Source organism: Microtus ochrogaster, linkage group LG2 (genome assembly GCF_000317375.1).
Source record: "Microtus ochrogaster isolate Prairie Vole_2 linkage group LG2, MicOch1.0, whole genome shotgun sequence".
NCBI classification, from domain to species: domain Eukaryota; kingdom Metazoa; phylum Chordata; class Mammalia; order Rodentia; family Cricetidae; genus Microtus; species Microtus ochrogaster.
In genome coordinates this window covers 45,242,293-45,261,738 of record NC_022028.1, presented here as the reverse complement: position 1 = coordinate 45,261,738, position 19,446 = coordinate 45,242,293, and the positions used below count along the sequence as shown (strand labels likewise).

General features: G+C 48.3%; 1 protein-coding gene across 1 annotated transcript in view; it reads right to left on the bottom strand.

Annotated features, from left to right (window-relative positions):
* The window catches only part of Bcr (BCR, RhoGEF and GTPase activating protein), a 118,746-nt gene that overhangs the window by 97,287 nt on the left and 2,013 nt on the right, over positions 1–19,446 (bottom strand). Inside the window, exon 3 of the mRNA XM_013351189.2 lies at positions 18,449–19,446. Within this exon, the coding sequence (XP_013206643.2) occupies positions 18,449–19,446 (998 nt within the window). The remainder of the gene's footprint in view (positions 1–18,448) is intronic.

Here is a 19,446-nt window from a genome sequence, read left to right as displayed (position 1 = left end):
TGCAAAGACATTTGCTCAGCCCTGTTCACTGCTGCTCTATTCATAACAGCCAGAAGCTGGAAATAGCTTAGCTGTCTATCAACTAAGAACAGATAACGAAACTGTGTTACATTTACACAGTGGGATATTATTTAGCTGCTAGGAAAACTTCGCATTTTGCAGGTAAATAGGTTGAGCTAGAAACAATCGTCCTGAATGAAGTAACTCCGACCCTGAAAGACAAATATTGCATGTTTTCTCTTATATACAGATACTAGTTTTTAATCTTTAGATATGTGTATTTCACTCTGAATGACCACAGAGGTTAGGTAGCTGGTAAGGGATCAGGGGAGAGGAAAGGATCTTCCAAGGAAGGGGAACTAGACTATAGCATTATAGAAAGACAAAAGGGAAACCAGAATAAGAGGGTTATATGGGGACAGGATGGGAAGGCAGGACAAAGGAGGAAACACGAAGAGGGACAACTAGCAATTAAATATCTTGGAACGTCTTTTGAAAAGCCTTATGAAACCAGGCATAGTGGCACACGGCTTTAATCCTAGCACTCGGGAGGCAGAGGCAGGCAGATTGCTGTGAGTTTGAGGATAGCCTGGTCTACACAGCGAGTTCCAGGACAGCTAGAGCTATATAGTCAGTGAGACCCTATCCAGAAAAAGCAAATAAACAAACAAAAAAGCCACATGGAAACCTACTACTATGGAAGCTTCCTGAAATACATACATATATTAAAGGAATTTAAATGGAGTCATAGTATATCGGGGGAGACAATGTCCCAACTAGTATCTTATGCCACCAGTGCCAGGGACAAATTGTATCTTGTTGAACCATTGACAAAAGGGATCTCAGAAGACTCCCTATTCCCCCAAACGTCACAGGCCATTGCCAGGATTACTTTCCATAACCTGTTTGTAAGACCCTATTGCCGAAGACACTCTCACAAACATCATCAAACATGGAAACATCAGGCTGGTGTCCAACAAGAAGCTTCACCCCCTGCTGACTAGCACTCATGGTGTTGGGAGGTACTCTGCCTGCTACAGGAGGGGAAAAGTCGTCATCAATTTCACCCGGCTACAAACCCTGTGACGTAGCTACCAGGGACCTTCCTGCAAGATGGTGCAATAGTGGCACCAATGTTATGGGAACAACCAATACTTTTCTTAAAAATTTAAGGCACACTCAATGAGATGGAATCCATGCATGACACTGCTAACATGTCCAAGAACCAGAGACCAGATAGCTGATGGGCCTAGAGGCAGAAAGCCTACTGCTATCCACTATTAGCTTACTAAAGGAACACAGCAAAAAGACTCCTAATAACATATCACTTTATACACAGAGCAGAGCTCACTTGACCCTCATCACAGAAGCTTTTCTTGCCAATATCTTCTGCTAATATTGTCTCAAAAATAATAGTGTTCTCCCATTTTTTGAGACAGTTTCATGTAGTCTAGACTGGTCATGAATTACTGAGTTTCTTGTATTTGCCTCTTTGGTGCTGGGACTAGCATGTGCCACCATTATCAGGCCAAAATGAAAAGAGTGAACATTTCCTCTTCTACAGGCCCACCTTTTAAAGATGTACATGGTGTCTAAGGATTCCCAGAGATAGAAGAGTCTGAAACCCTGGCTGTGAAGCAAAGTCAATCAAAAGAACTTTTCAAAACACCCAGACTTGCCCAGAAAAGGAAAGCAAACAGCCCTGTGTGGAACTGCTCAGAAAGAAGAGAAGCCTTCCAGAATAACCTGCAGGCAGCAAGAAAATGAAGGCCTCAGGCAGTCCTATAACTACCGGAAACTGAATCCTGGCAACAAGAGAATGTTAGTCTAATTCTGCCTTCAGCTTAGGCAGACGCTGGGCAGTGAACACGGCTATACTGCTCCTAGAAACGATGGCATTAAGATATATAACAACAACAACAAAAAAAAAAATCACCAGTCAACCACTTTGGGGGTTGGTGATCACACTCTGTGTGTGGGTGTGGGGTGGTGCAGGAGGGCAGAGAGATAGAGACAAAGAGACTGAGACTTTTTCCCATCTAGCATAGGGGTCAAATGCCCTAGGTCTCTGTCAGGCTAAATGTCCACCTCTCCCATAGACACCTGTTCTTTGTGCTAATTAGCATCAAGCCACTAGGAGACTATGGTCTCCCAGTGCCTGGATGGCACTTCCATGAACAGAAAGTAAGAATCAAGCTCCAAAATATCGTGTGTTACCATGGCGATCTGTAGGAGGACGTGATCAAATGAATACACCCCCATCCCCAGTCCTTCTCCAAATGAACCACAGCCCAGTGTAGCCTTGAAGAACCACCGGCCCCCAAGTTTCAAAGAAAATGGTCTGGAAAAAGGAAGGCCAAAGATAGAAGACCAGCTGAAAGTCACCTGCCCCAGCCTGTACTCCTGACGCAGGAGCATGGGTCCAATATGAGCAGCAGAGAAGCCACCTGGTGTTGGGGCAGGACAGGAGGAATGGAGATGTCACACCAGGGAACTCCGTCCTACCCTGTCTGGTCAGGCCTTAAAACACTCAGTAAACGCAAAAAGCCTCCCTCCCTTGGGAAATGACTTTGAAAGAGTTCAGGGTGTTGTGGACAGAGAGAAAGAAAAGAAGTTAATAGATATCCTCTGTCACCTCAGGTCTGGCAACAACCAGAAGTTGGGGGCAGGGACAAGTAGGCAGTGTACCTTGGTTGTGGTCGCCATCTTCTAACTGCTGTATGCCATCAACCAGCTCAAATGGTTTCTACCCACAGAATCAGGAGCTGGACCCTTGCCAATGTTCTGGGGACCTAGCCACCCAACCCAAAAAGCAGTAAATGCTTCTAGAAAAAGACAGCCCACGTCCTGAGTGCTCGGGGCCAGGTGTCCCTCCAGACAGCTGCTGACCAAGTCTCAGCCCACTGATGATCCGGAACTCCCCTGACAGAGTTTCTGGAACCAGAGGACAGGCTCAGCAGGATAAAAAAACCACGGGGCTAAGTGCCAACAAAAGCAAGACACCGTCCAGACCAGGTCTCCTATGTTTCCTCTGAGCCTCACCCACTAGGGCCTTCCAGGTCCTCACTAGCTTTTCCACAAAGACTGTGTAAACCACAGTGGCCCACACCACCTGGCCACTGAATAAACAAATGCCACGGGAGAGAAGAGCAGGCTTTTACTAACAACCACAACCTGTATCTATTTAGGCGAAGTTCTATCAGCCCCTCACAGCTGTTGCAGGGACGGGACGGCTCATCATGACAAGCTGACAACCAACAAGGACTCCCGCCTCGAGCGTCCACAAGTCCATCTGGCAGCTGGTAGTCCAGGGTCCCAGACACCAACCTTGACCACACCGAGGACAGGCTCACCACCAAGCATCCAACCTAGCTCACTGTGTTCCACTTCACCTATCCCTGGTCACCAGCTACAGGGATCCGCTTACCAGAGCCACTCTTCATGACAAGTTTTGCTGGGGACCTATCCTCCTGACCCCATCTCTGATCTCACTACCACCCTAATCTCAACCCTCACACACCGGGGCCCCAGGGAGGCCTTGTTAATGCCCCGTAAGTGACCACAGGTACACCAGGCCCACAGATTAGAACCTGAAAAGCCACAGTATTTAACTTCTGTCCACTAGTGAAACTGGCCACTCCTCTGAAGGGCTGCCACATGAAACTCTGCCTGGAATATTTTCCTCTCCACACCCTTCCTCCGTTAAAAACCACGGATGCCTCCTCAGAGCCTCAAATCTACCCCACATTAAAGTCCGTTTAGAAACTTATGTGTTTCTCCTTCCACCCGGCCTGCAAGCATCTCACATTCAAGCTAAGGAGGGACTCCAAACCACCTCCCTACCTCCCAGGACATCAGGGAGAACAAAGCTTTCCCGGGGACCAGATCAGCGTTTTCCTGTCAATGCTTCATGCCGGTGGCCATGTCAGAACAAGTTGCTTAGGACACGTAGGTCCCTGGGAATAATTTATTTTTCACTCGTAACCCAGAAAAGGTTTAATCATGAAAGGGAAATAAGGAACAGGCTCTTTTTTACTTATACTTGGTGTAATCTCTTGCTTGAAAAATAGAGTGTAAGTACATTGTGACTTATGTATGGCTTGAAAGGTTTTGCCCGGGTTTATCTAAGCTGGAAAGAAAAAAAATAAAGTCTATGGAAGCAAAACATCAGAAGGAAAGAGGTGGATAGAACGAGGGCAGAGAAGAGGGAGAAGGGACACAACTGGGAAGAAAAAAGAAGAAAACAGGGTAAAAGACAGAGCAAAGAAAGAACGGAGTAGGAAGAACAACCAACAGAGAGAAGAATAAAATGAAAATTAAGCTTTGCCCTCAGATAAAGTTCCCAGGTGTGTCTGTGTGTCTGTTCCAATAGCTCGCCTAGCCACATCCCCTCTCCGGTTTCCCTGACCTGCTGCTGAGAGCCTCTGGGGGCTGGGCCTCCAGGTGGCAGCTGCATCTTAAAACAAACACACACCTAAGACGTGATGAACTGTATGCTAAAAGGGGTTGAGATAGTAAATTCTATGCTATGTGTACTTTAATACAATAGGGAAGAGGAGAGGGATCACGCTGACTGAGGCGTATAGCTGGAGACCTGGTGGGCTCCTGGCTTTCCACCTCCATGGAGATTTGATTACTCTAGTTACTAAAGCATCTACGAGCATAGTATTAGGAAATAAATCCAGGACTCCGAACCCAAGCGAAAGCACCTTTTACTCACGTTCCTAAAGGAGAAAGCACAGAGGTGAGTTGGTTTCCACTCTGAGGTCTAACATTTGGGCAAAAATGAGCAGTGCTCAAAAATGAGCGTGCAGGCCAAGTGAGCGGGTCAGAGCAGACGCGAAGGTAGACACAGGCACCATGAGCCTGCCCTCTGCAACCCCTGGGGAACACGCCAGTCCACATGAGCTGGGGGCATAGTCTGGAGCCCCACGATACTCTAAATATGGGTAATATACCCTAAAGGTTCTAAAGTGGCAGTATTCGGGAGTGCTGAGACCTCTGAAAGGCGGGGCCTGGCTAGAAGTCCCTAGGTCATCTAGGACATGTGGGACCATCACCTTCCTTTCTCTCGATTCTTGCAGCAGGACACGAGAGCTCCACTTCCTCATTTGGAACATGATTCTCCTAGTTAGGGTTTACTACGGCTGTGAGGGGACCCCATAACCACGGCAACTCTTATTATAAAGAAAACATTTAACTGAGGGGGCTCTCTTACAGTTCAGAGGTTCAGTCCATCATGGAGGGGAGCATGGTGGCGTGCAGGCAGGCATGGTGTGGAAGAAACAGTAGAGTATCCTACATCCTGCAGGCAACAGGAAGTGGACTAACACACTGGGCATATCCAGAGCATAGGAAACCTCAAAGCCTGCTCCCACAGTGACATACGTCCCCCAAGGCCACACCCACTCCAACAAAGCCACACCTCCTAATAGAAAGAGAAAGGCCCTAGTGGGTAAGGCTCAGAGGAAACATACGAGACTTGGTCTGGACCAAGGGGAGAAGAGGAGTGGGGAGGAGAACTTGAGGGAATGGGATGGCCAAGATGGAGGAGGACAGAGATGAGAGCAAGGAAAGAGATATCTTGATCAAGGAAGCCATTATGGGGCTAGCAAGAAATCTGGCATTAGAGTAATTCCCAGGAATCCACAAGGATAACTCCAGCTAAGACTCTAAGCAATGGTGGAGAGGGTACCTGAATTGGCCTTAGCCGATAGTCAGATTGATGACTATCTTAAATGCTACCATAGAACCTTCATCCAGCAACTGATGGAAGCAGAGGCAGAGACCTACAGTGGAGCACTGGGCTGAGCTCCCAAAGTCCAGTTGAAGAGTGGGAGGAGTGAGAATATGAGCAAAGAGGTCAAGACCATGATGGGGACACCCACTGAAACAGTTTACCTGAGCTAATGGGAGCTCATCAACTCCGGCTCGTCAGGGAAGCAACCAACATAGGAGCAAACTAGGCCCTCTGCATGTGGGTGACAGTTGTATGGCTAGGGCAGTGGGACCAGGATTTATTCCTACTGCTTGTACTGGCTTTTTGGAACCCATTCTCTTTGGAGGGATACCTTGCTCAGCCTAGATATGGTAGGGAGGGGCTTGGTCCTTCCTCAAAGCAATGCGCCTTACCCTCTCTGAGGAGTGGATGGGGGTGGGGGAAGGTGGAGGGAATGGGAAGAGGGGAGGGAGTGGGAACTGGGATTGGGATGTAAAATGAGAAAATACAGTGGGGGAAAAAAAAAAGATGTATAGGCTAAATCCTGATGACCTAAACAAACTCAGCTGCCATGTGGTTTCCAGCAACCCATGCTCCGGGGCCTCTCCCCAAAGCCATGAGAGTGAGGAGCCTCCACATTTTCTATACAGCTTCCATGCACAGCCCTCTTGGGACTCAAAGGCTCAAAACTTAACTGACGAGGTCTCCCTGTGAGCCAAAGGAAGCACCTACAGCAGAGCTGGGGACCACAAGGGCTCTACGGCACAGCTGGAACCGGGAAGCGATTCCATTCTCTGGAATCTTAATGGGCCACATGAGACAATGAGCTCTGGTCATGTTAGGACACGACAGACCTCAAAAACGGTAGCCTAGGTAAAAGGAGCCAGACATAAAAGGCCACATGTGCTATGATTCTCCTCCATACATGTCCACAAAGTCAGTCTCCATGGACAGAAAGGGCAGAGCCAGGGGTGGTGGTACACGGCTTGGAAACCGGGAGGCTGCCAGACACTGGGGTCATAACTTAAGGTTTCCTTTTGAGGTAATCAAAGTAGTCCCCAAATTAGATCATAACTGTGATTACCCCCCAAAAATCACTGAACTATATCCTTCCATCCTTTCATGAGTAAATTATATGTCAATAAAGCTGCTTGTGAAAAAAAAAAAAAAGGAACAAAGACACACCCAGACGAGAACAAGAACAGAGCTGTGCCCACAGAGGCCAATGGGCGCAGAAGACTCAGGGGAGACAAGTCAAACCCATGTGCTGCCCAGCTTCATCACAAGCACCAATCAGGACAGTTCTCTCGCTTTTTAGGTTTCAAAGCAGAAGGCTTCTTGAAGGGTAGGGAGAAAAAAAAACCAACAGCAACAAAACCACAAGTAAATAAACCAAGTCTCTAGATTTGCACAAGGTCTAGTTACCCCAGTCTCCCAAGAAGTGAAGGCCAGGCGGGGTGGAGGACAGCGGGTGGTGGCAAGTGTATGGGACTAGAAGTCAAAGACCCTAGTGTCCTCACAGGGGCTCGGTTCGTCCAGGAGCTCCCATGTGAATATCACAGAACTCTTCCCCCAGTCCTGTCTGGCTCCTGGCTGCTGAAACTCCACAGAGACGACAGAAAATTCAGGCTGCCTCTGACCATCATCTACAGGTTACAGCAGTACCCCGTACAGATCATATCTGGTGACACCAAAGCATTAGCAACCTAACTTGGTAAAATAGTTTAATCTGTCGCTATTACAGTATTGGCTTCTGTTCTGAAAGCCCCATAGTTGGGCTGGAAGACGGTTCAGCTAGGCAGAGGTGCTTGCGTGCAGACCTGACATTCTGGTTTGATTTCTGTCACTATAATAAACACCGCGACCGAAACAACTTAGGGAGCACAGTTTACTTGGTGTCACAGGCCACAGACCATCATCAAGGCAGGAAGGAGCTTGAAGCAGAAACCGTGGAGGAAAGCGGCTCACCAGCTTGTTCTCCGGCTTGTTCGACTAGCGCTCTTATGTAACTCAGGCTTGCCCGCCTGGGATGGCAGTGCCCACGGTGTGCTGGGCCTTCTTACATCAAATAGCAATGAAGAACATGCCTTACAGATATGCCTACCGGTCAATCTGATGGAGGCAATTCTTCAGTAGAGGGAGTTCCTATGCCCGTGACTCTAGGTATCTGTCAAGTTGACAGTTGAAGCTAATTATGACACTTGACCTGAGTTTGATCCCTGGATCCTAATCCTACAAGGCAGTAAGAGAGAATGACTGCAGAGCTGTCCTCTAATTCACACAAGCGTGCACACATACGTGCGTACACACATGCGCATGTATACACACTCATACACACATGCACACACACACATGCACATGTATACATACTCATACACACACACATGCACACACACGCACGCACGCACGCACACACACACTCTTACAGAAATAAAATATGAATCAACGAATGAAAACCTCACAACCATCTTTTTAAAGTGGCTCTAAGCGTTCCCTTTACAAACTGGCAGACATGGTTGCTGGGGGTGGTCCTTGACTTTTACCAGACCCTAGCTTACAAGGCCAAGTGGTGCAGGAGCACCGCAAGAAGACTGCCCCATCTAAGAGTCTCACCTCTCCCAGGTGGCTCATTCTGTGCTGGGCTCGGCTGACATTGGTAAAGAGTCTTAGTCCTCTGGCCTGGTATGCCTGAGCTCTGACCCCAAGTGATTTATTTGGCTTTCTTTTAGGAGTTACAAAGCAGATAAAGCATACTGGCCTGTCATAGTCCAGTCAGGTTTCTACAATAGTACCATCCACTAGAAGGCTTATCTACAGACAATCAAAAATGGTTTCTCACCATTTTGGACACCAGAAGTCCATTAGAAGCCATGTCTACTAAGAGCCCACTTCCTGCTTCAGATAACAGCTTCTTGCTTCATCTTCATGTGGCAGAAGGAGTAGAGGGTTCTCTGAGATCTTTTTTTAAAGGCCACTAACCTCATTCACAAGGGTCTCATCCTTATCATCTAATGCAATTCATCACCCGGAAATCGGAACGGGCCGGGGATGTACCTCAGTGGTACAGGAATTCCTTAGTATACTGGGTTCTAAGCTTGATGCCCCATATGAGAAAAGAAAACAGGGAGGAAGATGGGAAGGAAAAGGGGAAGAGAAGGAAGGGAAAGGGAGAGAAGGAAGAGGGATGGAGGAAAGGAAAGAATCTCATTCTTGGAACTTTGTAAAACAAGAGAAGAGAAAGTGTCTTTAAGTGACTGAGGCCTTCAAGTTTTCCTGAACGCTGGGACCACATTTTTTCTCGGTAGCAATAGGTTTACACCAGCCACTCTCTCCTACCAGACTAAAAAGACTTGCAGGGAAGGCCTGTCTCTGGTCAGACAGCAGATCAAGGTGTCTCACACCCCAGGAATCACCCTGTGTCATGTGACTCACAGAGCTCCTCGGCTCCTGCACGAATGCCTTGACCTTAGCCAGGCTATATTCTAGGCGTCTGTATGCCTCATTCACCCTCAGACCCGACCAGTGGACAGCATATAATTACGATAATGATCTTGCTACAGCCACTTCACAAGAATGTTCCAAGGGCCCATGAAACTGCCTCAAAGAAATCACATTTACTACACAAACCACACCTCGCTCTTCCAACTCCAGAACTGGCAGGTACCTTTATGAACTTGCTGGCTACTATTTCGCTGGGCACCATAAACCCTCGGGTCACAGCCGTAACAGAATCTAGGATACTGGATTTGCAGGACTCAGAGTGTCCTCTTTAGCTGAGCAGGGGATGCTCAATAGTCAGCGAAGAAGGACCCACAACCAATCAGAGTGTCTCCATAGCTAAATAGTTTCATTCTTAAAGGAACCATACCATCGGGCCCCTGAAAAGCCACGGCTGTTTATTAGATCAGATTAAGTGGGTTTGGTTAGGACTCAGAAGGGTCTAAGCAAACTAACACCTTAAAGATGGATCCTCATGGCTGGAGAGATGGCTCAGTGGTTAAAGGCACTTGCTGTCCGTCCAGAGAACTCAGGTTCAAATCCCATCATGCACATGATAGCTCACAATAATAACTCCAGTTACAGAGGACCTGATGACTTTTTCTAGCCTCTGAAGGCACCAGGTACATATGTGGTATGCATATATACATAAGGGCAAAACACTCTTCCATTTAAAATTATATTTAAAAAAATGGAGACTCAGGTCATCCTTATCCATGCTCTTGGCACCCGAGACATGTAAGGACCAACCTAGGCTCTGAAACTTCTCCACTGGACAACTTCTTCTTGAGGACCCAGGGTATGGCAGATGCTATAGGGCGGAGAAGCAGGGCACCCTCTGCTTTCCTTGTCTCCCTGAAGAAGGAAGTCAGCCAGACCCAGGATCAACAGGAAATAAGGACTAACATAGAGTTAAAGAAAGATACACGAGAGGAAGACTTTGATGCTATGAAGGGTTTGCTTCTGTTGCTTGGTTTTAGAAAAATAAGCGCATGAAGGTAAAAAGTCTTTCACCAAATGAAGAAAAGCAGGAGAATTTCTCAGAAGGCAATACCAGGTATGTACCTGATGTTCAAGAAATACCCTCGAGTTACTGAATCGGGAAGAGCGGCTGCCTTGGAAAAGGTTATGACTCGGGATGAAGAGAGAAGAACGGGGAAAGGCTGTGTCAGCAGTAATGTTAGGAGGCTACAGAGATGGTTTGGGTCCATTAAGAACTTGCTTTGCAAGTATGAGAAGAGCCTCAGTTCATCCCCCAGCCCCCACACCGAAGAGTGAGTGTGAGGGTACACGCTTGTAACCCCAGGGCTGAGGAGGCAGAGGCAGGAGGATCCTGAGGCTCACTGGGTCCTCAGAAGAGCGGAAGGTTAGAATAAAGCTACTGCTTCTAAAAATAAAAACGAGACGATTTTAGGGATGGATACAGACCAGTGGTAAAGCATTATATAGTAAAACCATGCCTCAAAAACAAACAAATAAACAAATAACAGAAAGAGAGAAAGAAAAAGGAAACTATAGATCCACAGACAGAACCTCAGCAATGACCTGATCCAGTCACCGACTGACTTAACTGAACAGAGATGCATGCGATGGCTCCTGAGCATTAGCCTGTGGCTCTCCCGGTGCCTTGGCTCAGTGATGACTCAGCAATTGCCTAATACACAAAGCCTTTTTCTTTTTCCTTTTTTGAGACAGGCTGAAGTTGGCAGGTAGAAAGATGAACTTGAGTTCCCAACCTTCCTGAGCACTGACATCTCAGGCATGACTGGTTGATGGGGCACTGGAGACTGAACCCATGGCCTCCTGCATGCTAGGCAAGCACTCTACCAACTGAGCCACTCCCCAGACCTGCGCGCTTTTGCTCAAATTTGTCCTATAACACAGCCATTGAAAACCAGCCCAAGCACCATTTACCTCCTGGCCATGACAAAATCTTTCCTTTGCGGATTTCAACCCTGCACCTCCCACATTTTGTATGCCCTCAGCTACTTAGACTATGACTTTTAAGAAATTAGTGCTCAGGAGGCAGAGACAGGAGGATCTCTGTGAGTTCGAGGCCTGCCTGGTTTACAGAGTGAGTTCCAGGACAGGTCCCAAAGCTACAGAAAAACCCTGTTTTGAACATCCCCCCCCCAAAAAAAAAGGAAAAGAAAAAAAATACTAAATTGATCCTTCTCCATGGTCTAGCCCTCACCCTTCACCAAGGAAAGTTCTTTTTCTATGAGACACCATTACATAAAACCATAACCAATCAAAACACAGAGTCCTGAGACTCAGTCCCAACCCATACATCTGCAGTACAGTTTCTGCATCTAAGGTTCAAGGAACAATGTGGAAAAAGGGATGGAAAGATTCTAAGAGCCAGAGGATCAGGGAGTCTCTCCTAGAAAGGTCAGACCCATGAAGTCTTGCCAACACCAATGTGGCTGCCTAAACATGAGCTGAACAAGGTTGGGGCAGAGATCAGAGGCGTGAACCCTAGACAAAGAACTGAAGGCAACTAAAGAATGCAGAGAGCAAGAGAATTAGTCTTCCTCAGGGACAAGCACACCAAGTGATTACCCAATACCAAATGGTCAGTCCTAAAAACAGACATATACATAACATTATATAAACTAAGCAGGTTGGATATATTCAGGAACTAACACACACACACGCACACAAAACTAAAGAAAAAGAGGCCATGCATTTGAAAGAGAGCAGGGTAGGGGGTACATGGGAGGGTTTGGAGGGAGGAAGGGGAGGGGGAAAATGATGTAATTGTATTATGATCTCAACAAGTTAATAAAAAAAAAACCTATGGGATCAATTCAGTGGTCTTAATCCCAGTTGATGCTTTTCTGAGAAGAACTTTGGACATTCACAGCTGCTAGGAAGGAGATACTGTGTGAAAAGGCTTTTTTAAAAGATTACTGCACACCAAGGAGACTGGCCTCAGAGGGAATTATTTCAAGACCTTATTCACATCAGCCTCCAGCAGCGTGAGAAAACACATTTTTGTTGTTTCCCCCAGCCTGGGGTATTTTGTTATGCAATAGTGCTAGCTGACTAATACACCAGGCCACTTCAAGACTGTGGGTGTGAAGGCCAGGGAACCAGGAAGACACCAGCACTAACAGGTGTTTTTCTAAAGAAAACACACCTGTTAAGGACCAGCGGCTAGGGAGTTAAGGGTGAGAGGGCCGCCCCAGGGAATTTTAAAGCCATACTTAAACTAAGCACACTAGCCACTGGACAAACAGTATAGGATTCCATTTACATAAGATGCCTAGGATAAGCAAAGCCCCAGAGACAAAAGGTAGACTCCTGGCTGCCAGGGACTGGAGGCAGGGAGAAGAAGGAATTATTTATATGGATACAGTTTCTGCTTAGAAAAACCAAACAGTTGAAAAGATAGGAGGGGACATATGGCTCAGGGGTACAGTCTGTGCTCTGCAGTGCCCTGGGTCAGTCCCAGACCTCCACCCCCCAGAAGAGTATTGTAGACCTGAGTGCGGGTGATGGTTGCACTAGCTGCCACTGGAAAGAATAAGGATCCACTTGGTGACAGTGCTCTTACCTAGGACACGCAATGTCCCTGGGCTTGATTTCTGAGAACGTCTCAAAAATTGAAATTGCACATTTTGCTGTGTATATTTTACACGAAAAACAATAAGCACATTACGATAACATTTCAATTAAAATTACTACTACATTTTCCAAATAACCCCCAAATTTCCTTGAGGGCAAGAGGTTGTGTTTTTACAGCCAGGAAGAAGAACACCCACCGAGGGGGTTTATAATAAGCATGTCATCACCCCAAGCCTTGATACAAAAACACTGGCCTTAGCCGAAACTGAACCTGTTAGTTAACGACCTGAGAACACTTCCCAGATACCTGTTGGTTCACCTGCACATAAACCTCTCAACCCACAGGAGGAAGCAACAGGCTGGGCCAGCTAACACTGCCTGATCTCAAGTAGCTTCAGCAGACTGGCTACCTGGACTTGTCCTGGTAGAGGCAGCAGTCACACGCACACAGGCCACCCCAACCACAGGGCTCTCAACCAACGAGGAGATATGTGTTCTAAAGCCAAAGGCAACAAATTAAAAGAGAATCACAGGGCAGGTTTGCGACAGCCCTCTTAGTTCCCTTAAAGAAAAGTCTCAGAAATACCTTATTCTGTTCCCTAAACACCTCAGGCTGTAAAACCTGAATCACCCACCTCTGACTCTGCTCAGGAGAAGCCTGAACTCAAGTCAGAGGCAGCCATGGGCTCTGGTCTAAAGAGGCCATGACTAAGCCATCAAAAGGCCGGCATGAAGGCTAATGGTCCACAATCACCCACGCAAATCAGTTAGTCCTCTTCTAGTCAATTACCCAAGAGAAGGACAACCCAGGGGTCAGGCACTCCGGCCCCAATACCCAAGGGGTAAATGAAGATGCTCAATGAAAAAGATGATAACTCACTGAGCACCACAGTGAAACACAAGACCCTCAGTTCAGGCTAGGAGCAGCTTGGCAGGTCAGCATGGGCTCAACAAGGAAATCCCTATGCTTAAACCCCAGGAAAAATAAATCCAAGGGGCACACATATAACAGGCTCTGGGGAGCAAAGGAGTAGAGGTTTCAGTCACATTATTCCCCAGGTCTAAAGGAGGGAAGGGCCTTGTGTGGTGTTCCACATTAACTGGACCCGCTGCCTGAGAGGCTGAGGGAAGACAATTGCTGGAGCTCAGGAGTTAGGGCCAGTCTAGGCAACATGGTAAGCTCTTAAATCAGGTAGATGGGTGGATGGGTGGATGGATGGATAGATAGATGGATAGATAGATGGATGATAGATGAATGGATAGATAGGTAGATGGATGCATGGATATTATATTAGATGATAGATAGATATAGATAGATAGATAGATAGATAGATAGATAGATAGATAGATAGATAGATAGACAGACAGACAGACGGACAGATAGATGGACAAAAAGCAACTTGAGTCCCTGCCATAAGGTGGGTAAAGACCAAGGACATTACACTTAAGAAAAAGGAGCCAGTTGTGAAAACACCAACAGTGTGTGATCATACCAACAAGAGTCACCCAGAACCCTCAGCTCAAAGAAGCAGAAAGGAGCATTGGTGCTGTTCTGTACTGGGAGCAAAATGTGCTGCCCATGAGAGCCAGAATCTCTGCAATCGTGACAGGTGTACCACATGCAGGCACTCGGTGTCACAGAACTGCAGGCTGAAAAGTGGTCAGAACAGGTTCTGAAAGTATTTTGGGCTAATTAGCTTTAGAAAGTTTCTGGTGGTGCACAGCACCTGGGAGGCAAAAGCAGGCAGCTCTCTGAGTTTGAGGCCAGCCTGCTCTTTACTGCCTGTATCCAGCCAGCCATGGGGACGTAGTGAGACCCCGTCTCCAACTAACAAATTCCTGGTCTGAGCACATGCTTTTCCCTTGGCTCATGAGCTCACTTCCATTCCCGACATTGCTTTCCCTTTGATAAATGCTTCCTATTTCTACTTCTTTAAAGATAAGCTCTTTCTATGTAACTCAGGTTAGCCTCAAACTTACAATCCTGCCTCAATGAAATGCTGAGTTTTATATTACATGTATTTTCTAGTTTAAAAACAAATCTACAATTCCAGCACTTGAGAGTAGAGAGAGGATGATCAGAAGTTCAAAGCCAGTCTAGGCTAGCTATTTAGGGAGACCCTGTCCCAATACTGTCCCTTCCCAAACACACACAAACTCCAGAGTCACAGAAGGTGAACTTGGGACCCCAATCTTTCACTGCCACTCTTGAACAGATGGTTCCCCACACCTTCGGCTGCTGGACCACTGCTAAGACACCAGGAAAGCTCTGAGAGTCTCTGATCTCACTTCTATCTAAACATGGATGAACACATCCCCTCTTAACTCCTAAGCTTCTAGACGGCAAAGACCACATCTTCTCTGTGGTCTACACAGGACCAAGAGAAGGGTTCTGTGTAGAAAAAGGTCCATGCCTGTCTGTTTTTCCTTCACAGGTTTGGATGCACAAGGACCCAAACATACCCACTTCTGATTTCCAGGCAGATATATTGGGCACCAGGAAGAAACAGAACATGGTACCATGAGCCAGAAGGCCTGGAGCTCTGGGTTCACACACCCACGAACTTCATCTTTGCTATTTCTCAGTTGCATCCTTATGTGGATGGACAGCCCACCACCAGGTGATGGAAGAGCTCATGAGGGACCTTGCATAAAGCACAGAGCACTGTGTGATGGCTTCCGCTCCTTCCCTTAATGTCCCTTGCAACTCATCTGAAGGGACTCGAAAATTACCAGAGCTGGGCCACTGTGCCTGCCCTGACAGAACATTAGGGTGACCTCCCCCACTCCCATATAAACACACACTGTAATTTTTCTTATTGTTCCTTTAGGCCACTAAGCCCCACCCACAGCCATCTAATGAACATCAGTAAGTAGTCCCAACAGAGACAGATGGCTGAGCAGGGACCCTTTCCCCCTCCCCTACAGGACAGAGAAGAGGGTTCAGCACAGTTTAAATGTTTGTTGGGCTACAACAGCTGGGCATGTTAAGGCCAAAAAGAACAAAACCCACACAGTGCAGAAACTAAGAGAGAGCCCTAACATAAGCTATGTGTGACAAGTGATCACGACATGTCTGTGTTGGTTTCTGTCACAAATATACCTCTTTAGTGGGGGATGCTGCTAACAGGGGAGGCAGGTGTGGAGGCACTGGGTATATGGGAAGTCTGTGTGCTTCCCATTCAGTTTTGCTACACACCTCAAAGTGCTCTGATAATTTTAACTATAAAAAAAAAAAAGGCCGGGCGGTGGTGGCGCACGCCTTTAATCCCAGCACTCGGGAGGCAGAGGCAGGCGGATCTCTGTGAGTTCGAGGTCAGCCTGGTCTATAAGAGCTAGTTCCAGGACAGGAACCAAAAAAGCTACAGAGAAACCCTGTCTTGAAAATTTAAAAAAAAAAAAGTCTAAGAAAAAAACCATAAATCTTGCTTTTGAGCACTCCGGTTTATTATTTGATTATTCACCATGGTATGGCAGACTGTACCCAGAGTTCACACCACTACTAAGCCACATCTCAGTCCTTTTAGGTGATGCTGTTCACCTTAATTGCTAAAAATGTCTGAGGACCCTTTGCATGTTGGAACACAGTTTTAATCCCAGCGCTCCAGAGGAGGAGACAGGTGCATCTTTGTGACTGAGAGGCTAGCCTGGTTTGCAAAGTCAGTTTTAGGACAGTGAGGGCAACATAGTAACACCCTGGCTCAAAAAAAGAAAAGAAAGAAACAAGTCTGAGGGAGACCGGTATGGTGGTATGGTGGTGCGCTTGGGAGGCAGTAGCTCGCTGCAAACTGAAGGCTTAGCAGTGGTCTACATAGCAAGTTTTAAGCTAGACAGGACTTCATCGGGAAGTCCTATGTCAAAAGACACAAAAGAATGTTTAGGGAAATAAGAGAGAATGTGGGGCTTCAGGGTAGTCAAAGAAGGATTCCGAAAGTTCTAAAATAGGAAATTAACTTCTAAGTCACTTCCTGAGAAACTATCCTGTATGTCTCTCGGGCCCCGCTTCCTTCCCGTTTTCCTACCTTTACCTACTCTGACTTGCACTAGGGGCTCATTATGTGGAGGGCAACATGGCCATTTCTACGGTAGGTACAGGAAAGGCTGGGCTCTGCTTTCTGGAAACTCAGAGTTCCCTGAGAGTACCAGACTGCAGGTCTCCATGAAAGCCTCTCATGTTCTTCTTTATTAATAACGTCCCCAATCACCATAGCACTGAAGGGCCAGCTCAAGCAAGTTCAATTCGCAAAAAGCTGGCTGGACATGGCTGGTGCCCGGTCATCACTGGGCAAGCCTCCAGACCTGGATGGAGCTGATTAATATGCCCATAAAGCCAACTTCTGACTCCCACAGCTTCTCAACCGTCCACTAGAGATAAGGAATGCAGCTGAACCAGGCTACGGGCAGACAGGACCAGCTATGCATGGCACAGCCGTCAACCCAGATGCAGGTTGGGAAGGGCAGCAACTGGAGGCACCTAACCAGGGCAGAACACTGAGCTTAGAAAGGCAGCTTAATTCAGCCAAAAATAGCTTCGCTGTTTCAAAAGGATTCTGACAAACGAAGCACGTGCAACTCCATCAGCAGGAAAAGAAAAAAAAAATCACTGAAGCAAAAGACCACATCAGCCCAACAGCGGCAAGGACTCCAAGCGATTCCTGACAGCTGTACACCCCCAAATCCCATGCCTGCTAGCACCCCTCCGCCTCCCTCTTTACTCCAACTGAAAATTCTGCCTAAATCTCAATACCCAGTCCCATTTGCCCACACAGCCAGCGGTACCTATAAGCAGTAAACAAGTTATCATTTCATCTTAGTGCTGGAGTCAGACCATGGATTAGGAGCCCAAAACAAGAACCTGTTGAGGGTCATCCCATGGCAAACGAGGAGGCACGGGCACACCGGACCAGAGGACCGGAAGAGAAGGTGAGGTCTGGAGATGTAACTGAGACCCCACGGTGCAGGGGTGGATCTAGGGGTGCAGCATGCCTCAAGTGCGTCTGAGCCCCAGTACCGCAGACAAAGTCCAACGGCAGGGGATGGAGGAGTGCTCTGTGCAGGAGGAATGGTGAAGCAGACACATCAATGCCAAGTCGATCAGGACGATGACAGATTAGCCCCACATGAATCCCCAACCTACTGATGTCCAGTGGCCCACTGAGTCAGCACTACTCCCTTCCTACTCCTGTCTTCATCTGCTCTCACCTGCTGACAAGCGACACATCTAAGACCTTGAAGCAGCACGCATATCTTGGGTTCCCCTAAACGTGCCATATAACCGCTCCAAGATCAGGACAACCAGGTGGCGGAGACTATCCAAGCACGGGTCACTCCCCACTCAAAGGAGCTGATCTAGGTGGCAAAGATGGCTCTGACTTTTTTGTCCAGCATGGAGAGAGCACGCGGCGTCTATCTCCCAATGCTTCTGCAAAACCCACCGGCTTAGAGTTAAGACCAAGAAAGTAAGCCACCAGCCATTCCCTCCAGTCCCCCCTCACCCCCATCCCATTTGCCTTCAGGAGGAAGGGGGTGGAGTCAGTTCAGGCGCAGGGCCAGGGAAACACAAAAGCACTTGAAAATCACGCCAAAAAGTACCCATTTTCCCCAGGTCAATCTACTTAAAGAGTCCGGAGCAGGTCCAAGTACACCCACAGTGGTACTCACCTGCATCCCCCTGGAAGGTGCTGTCCCCGTCATTGGGCCAGATCTGCCCGGTCTTGCGGACACCTACGATGGTAGCCTCAGACACCACAACCTGACACTGTCGGTGCCGCTTCTGACACTGCGGCGTCGGGGGGCTGCTGCTGTCAAAGGATTGCTGCGAATTCTGTGAGGGTGAGCGGCTCTTGTCCCGGAACATACGGTAGGTGGTGGGGCTTGGGGACACGCGGCTGGACTGGCCAGAGGAAAAGTCCTCCTCGCTGGAGGTGAGGTTCTCATTGGAGCTGCAATCCGGGGTATAACCTCCTCCGCTGTCCTCAAAACTCCGGGGGGAGTAGGACCTGCGGGGCCAGGTGAGGCGCTTCTCCTGCTCCGAAGTGCTCTGGCTTCGCAGGAGCGGGCCCTTGCCCTCCCCTTCCATCATACCTCCGACGTAGATGCTCTGGTAGGGTTGGTACTCCAGGGGCGGCCAAGGGGGCCTGTTGCCGCCGTTGGCATTGATTAGGTTGTCCTTCAGGAAGCGGGGATTTAACTCCGCATCCTCGTAGTCACCGTCGAGGCCACAGCTGCTCTCCGAGGAGCGCCCGCGGTAGTGGGGTCTGGGCGCTTCCCCCAGACCCTGCCCAGTGCTTTGCTGGGACTTCTTGCGCTCCATCTGCATGGCCTGGCTGCCTAGAGAACTGATCCGGTCGGATACCTCTTTGTCGTTGACCTTCACCAGGCCACGCTCGTGGTGGAACTCGACATTCACGTAGAAGGGCTTCTCAGGGTCGCCAGAGCCGGGCTGGGGAGGTCCCTTGCGGATCTTCTCGAAGTTGGATCTGAGTGCCGCCACGCTGGTGGGGGGCCCTCGGTCGTCTCTATCCGCCGGCGTAGCAGCCGCTGGCCTGCGGGCGGAGGGCGGCCGTGCCTTCCCCGGTGACCCCTCTCCGTCCGGCCGCGCCTCGGGCTCCTCGACGGGTGCCGGGTCTGCGCCGTCGGCGGGAGCGGGCGGCTGGCGC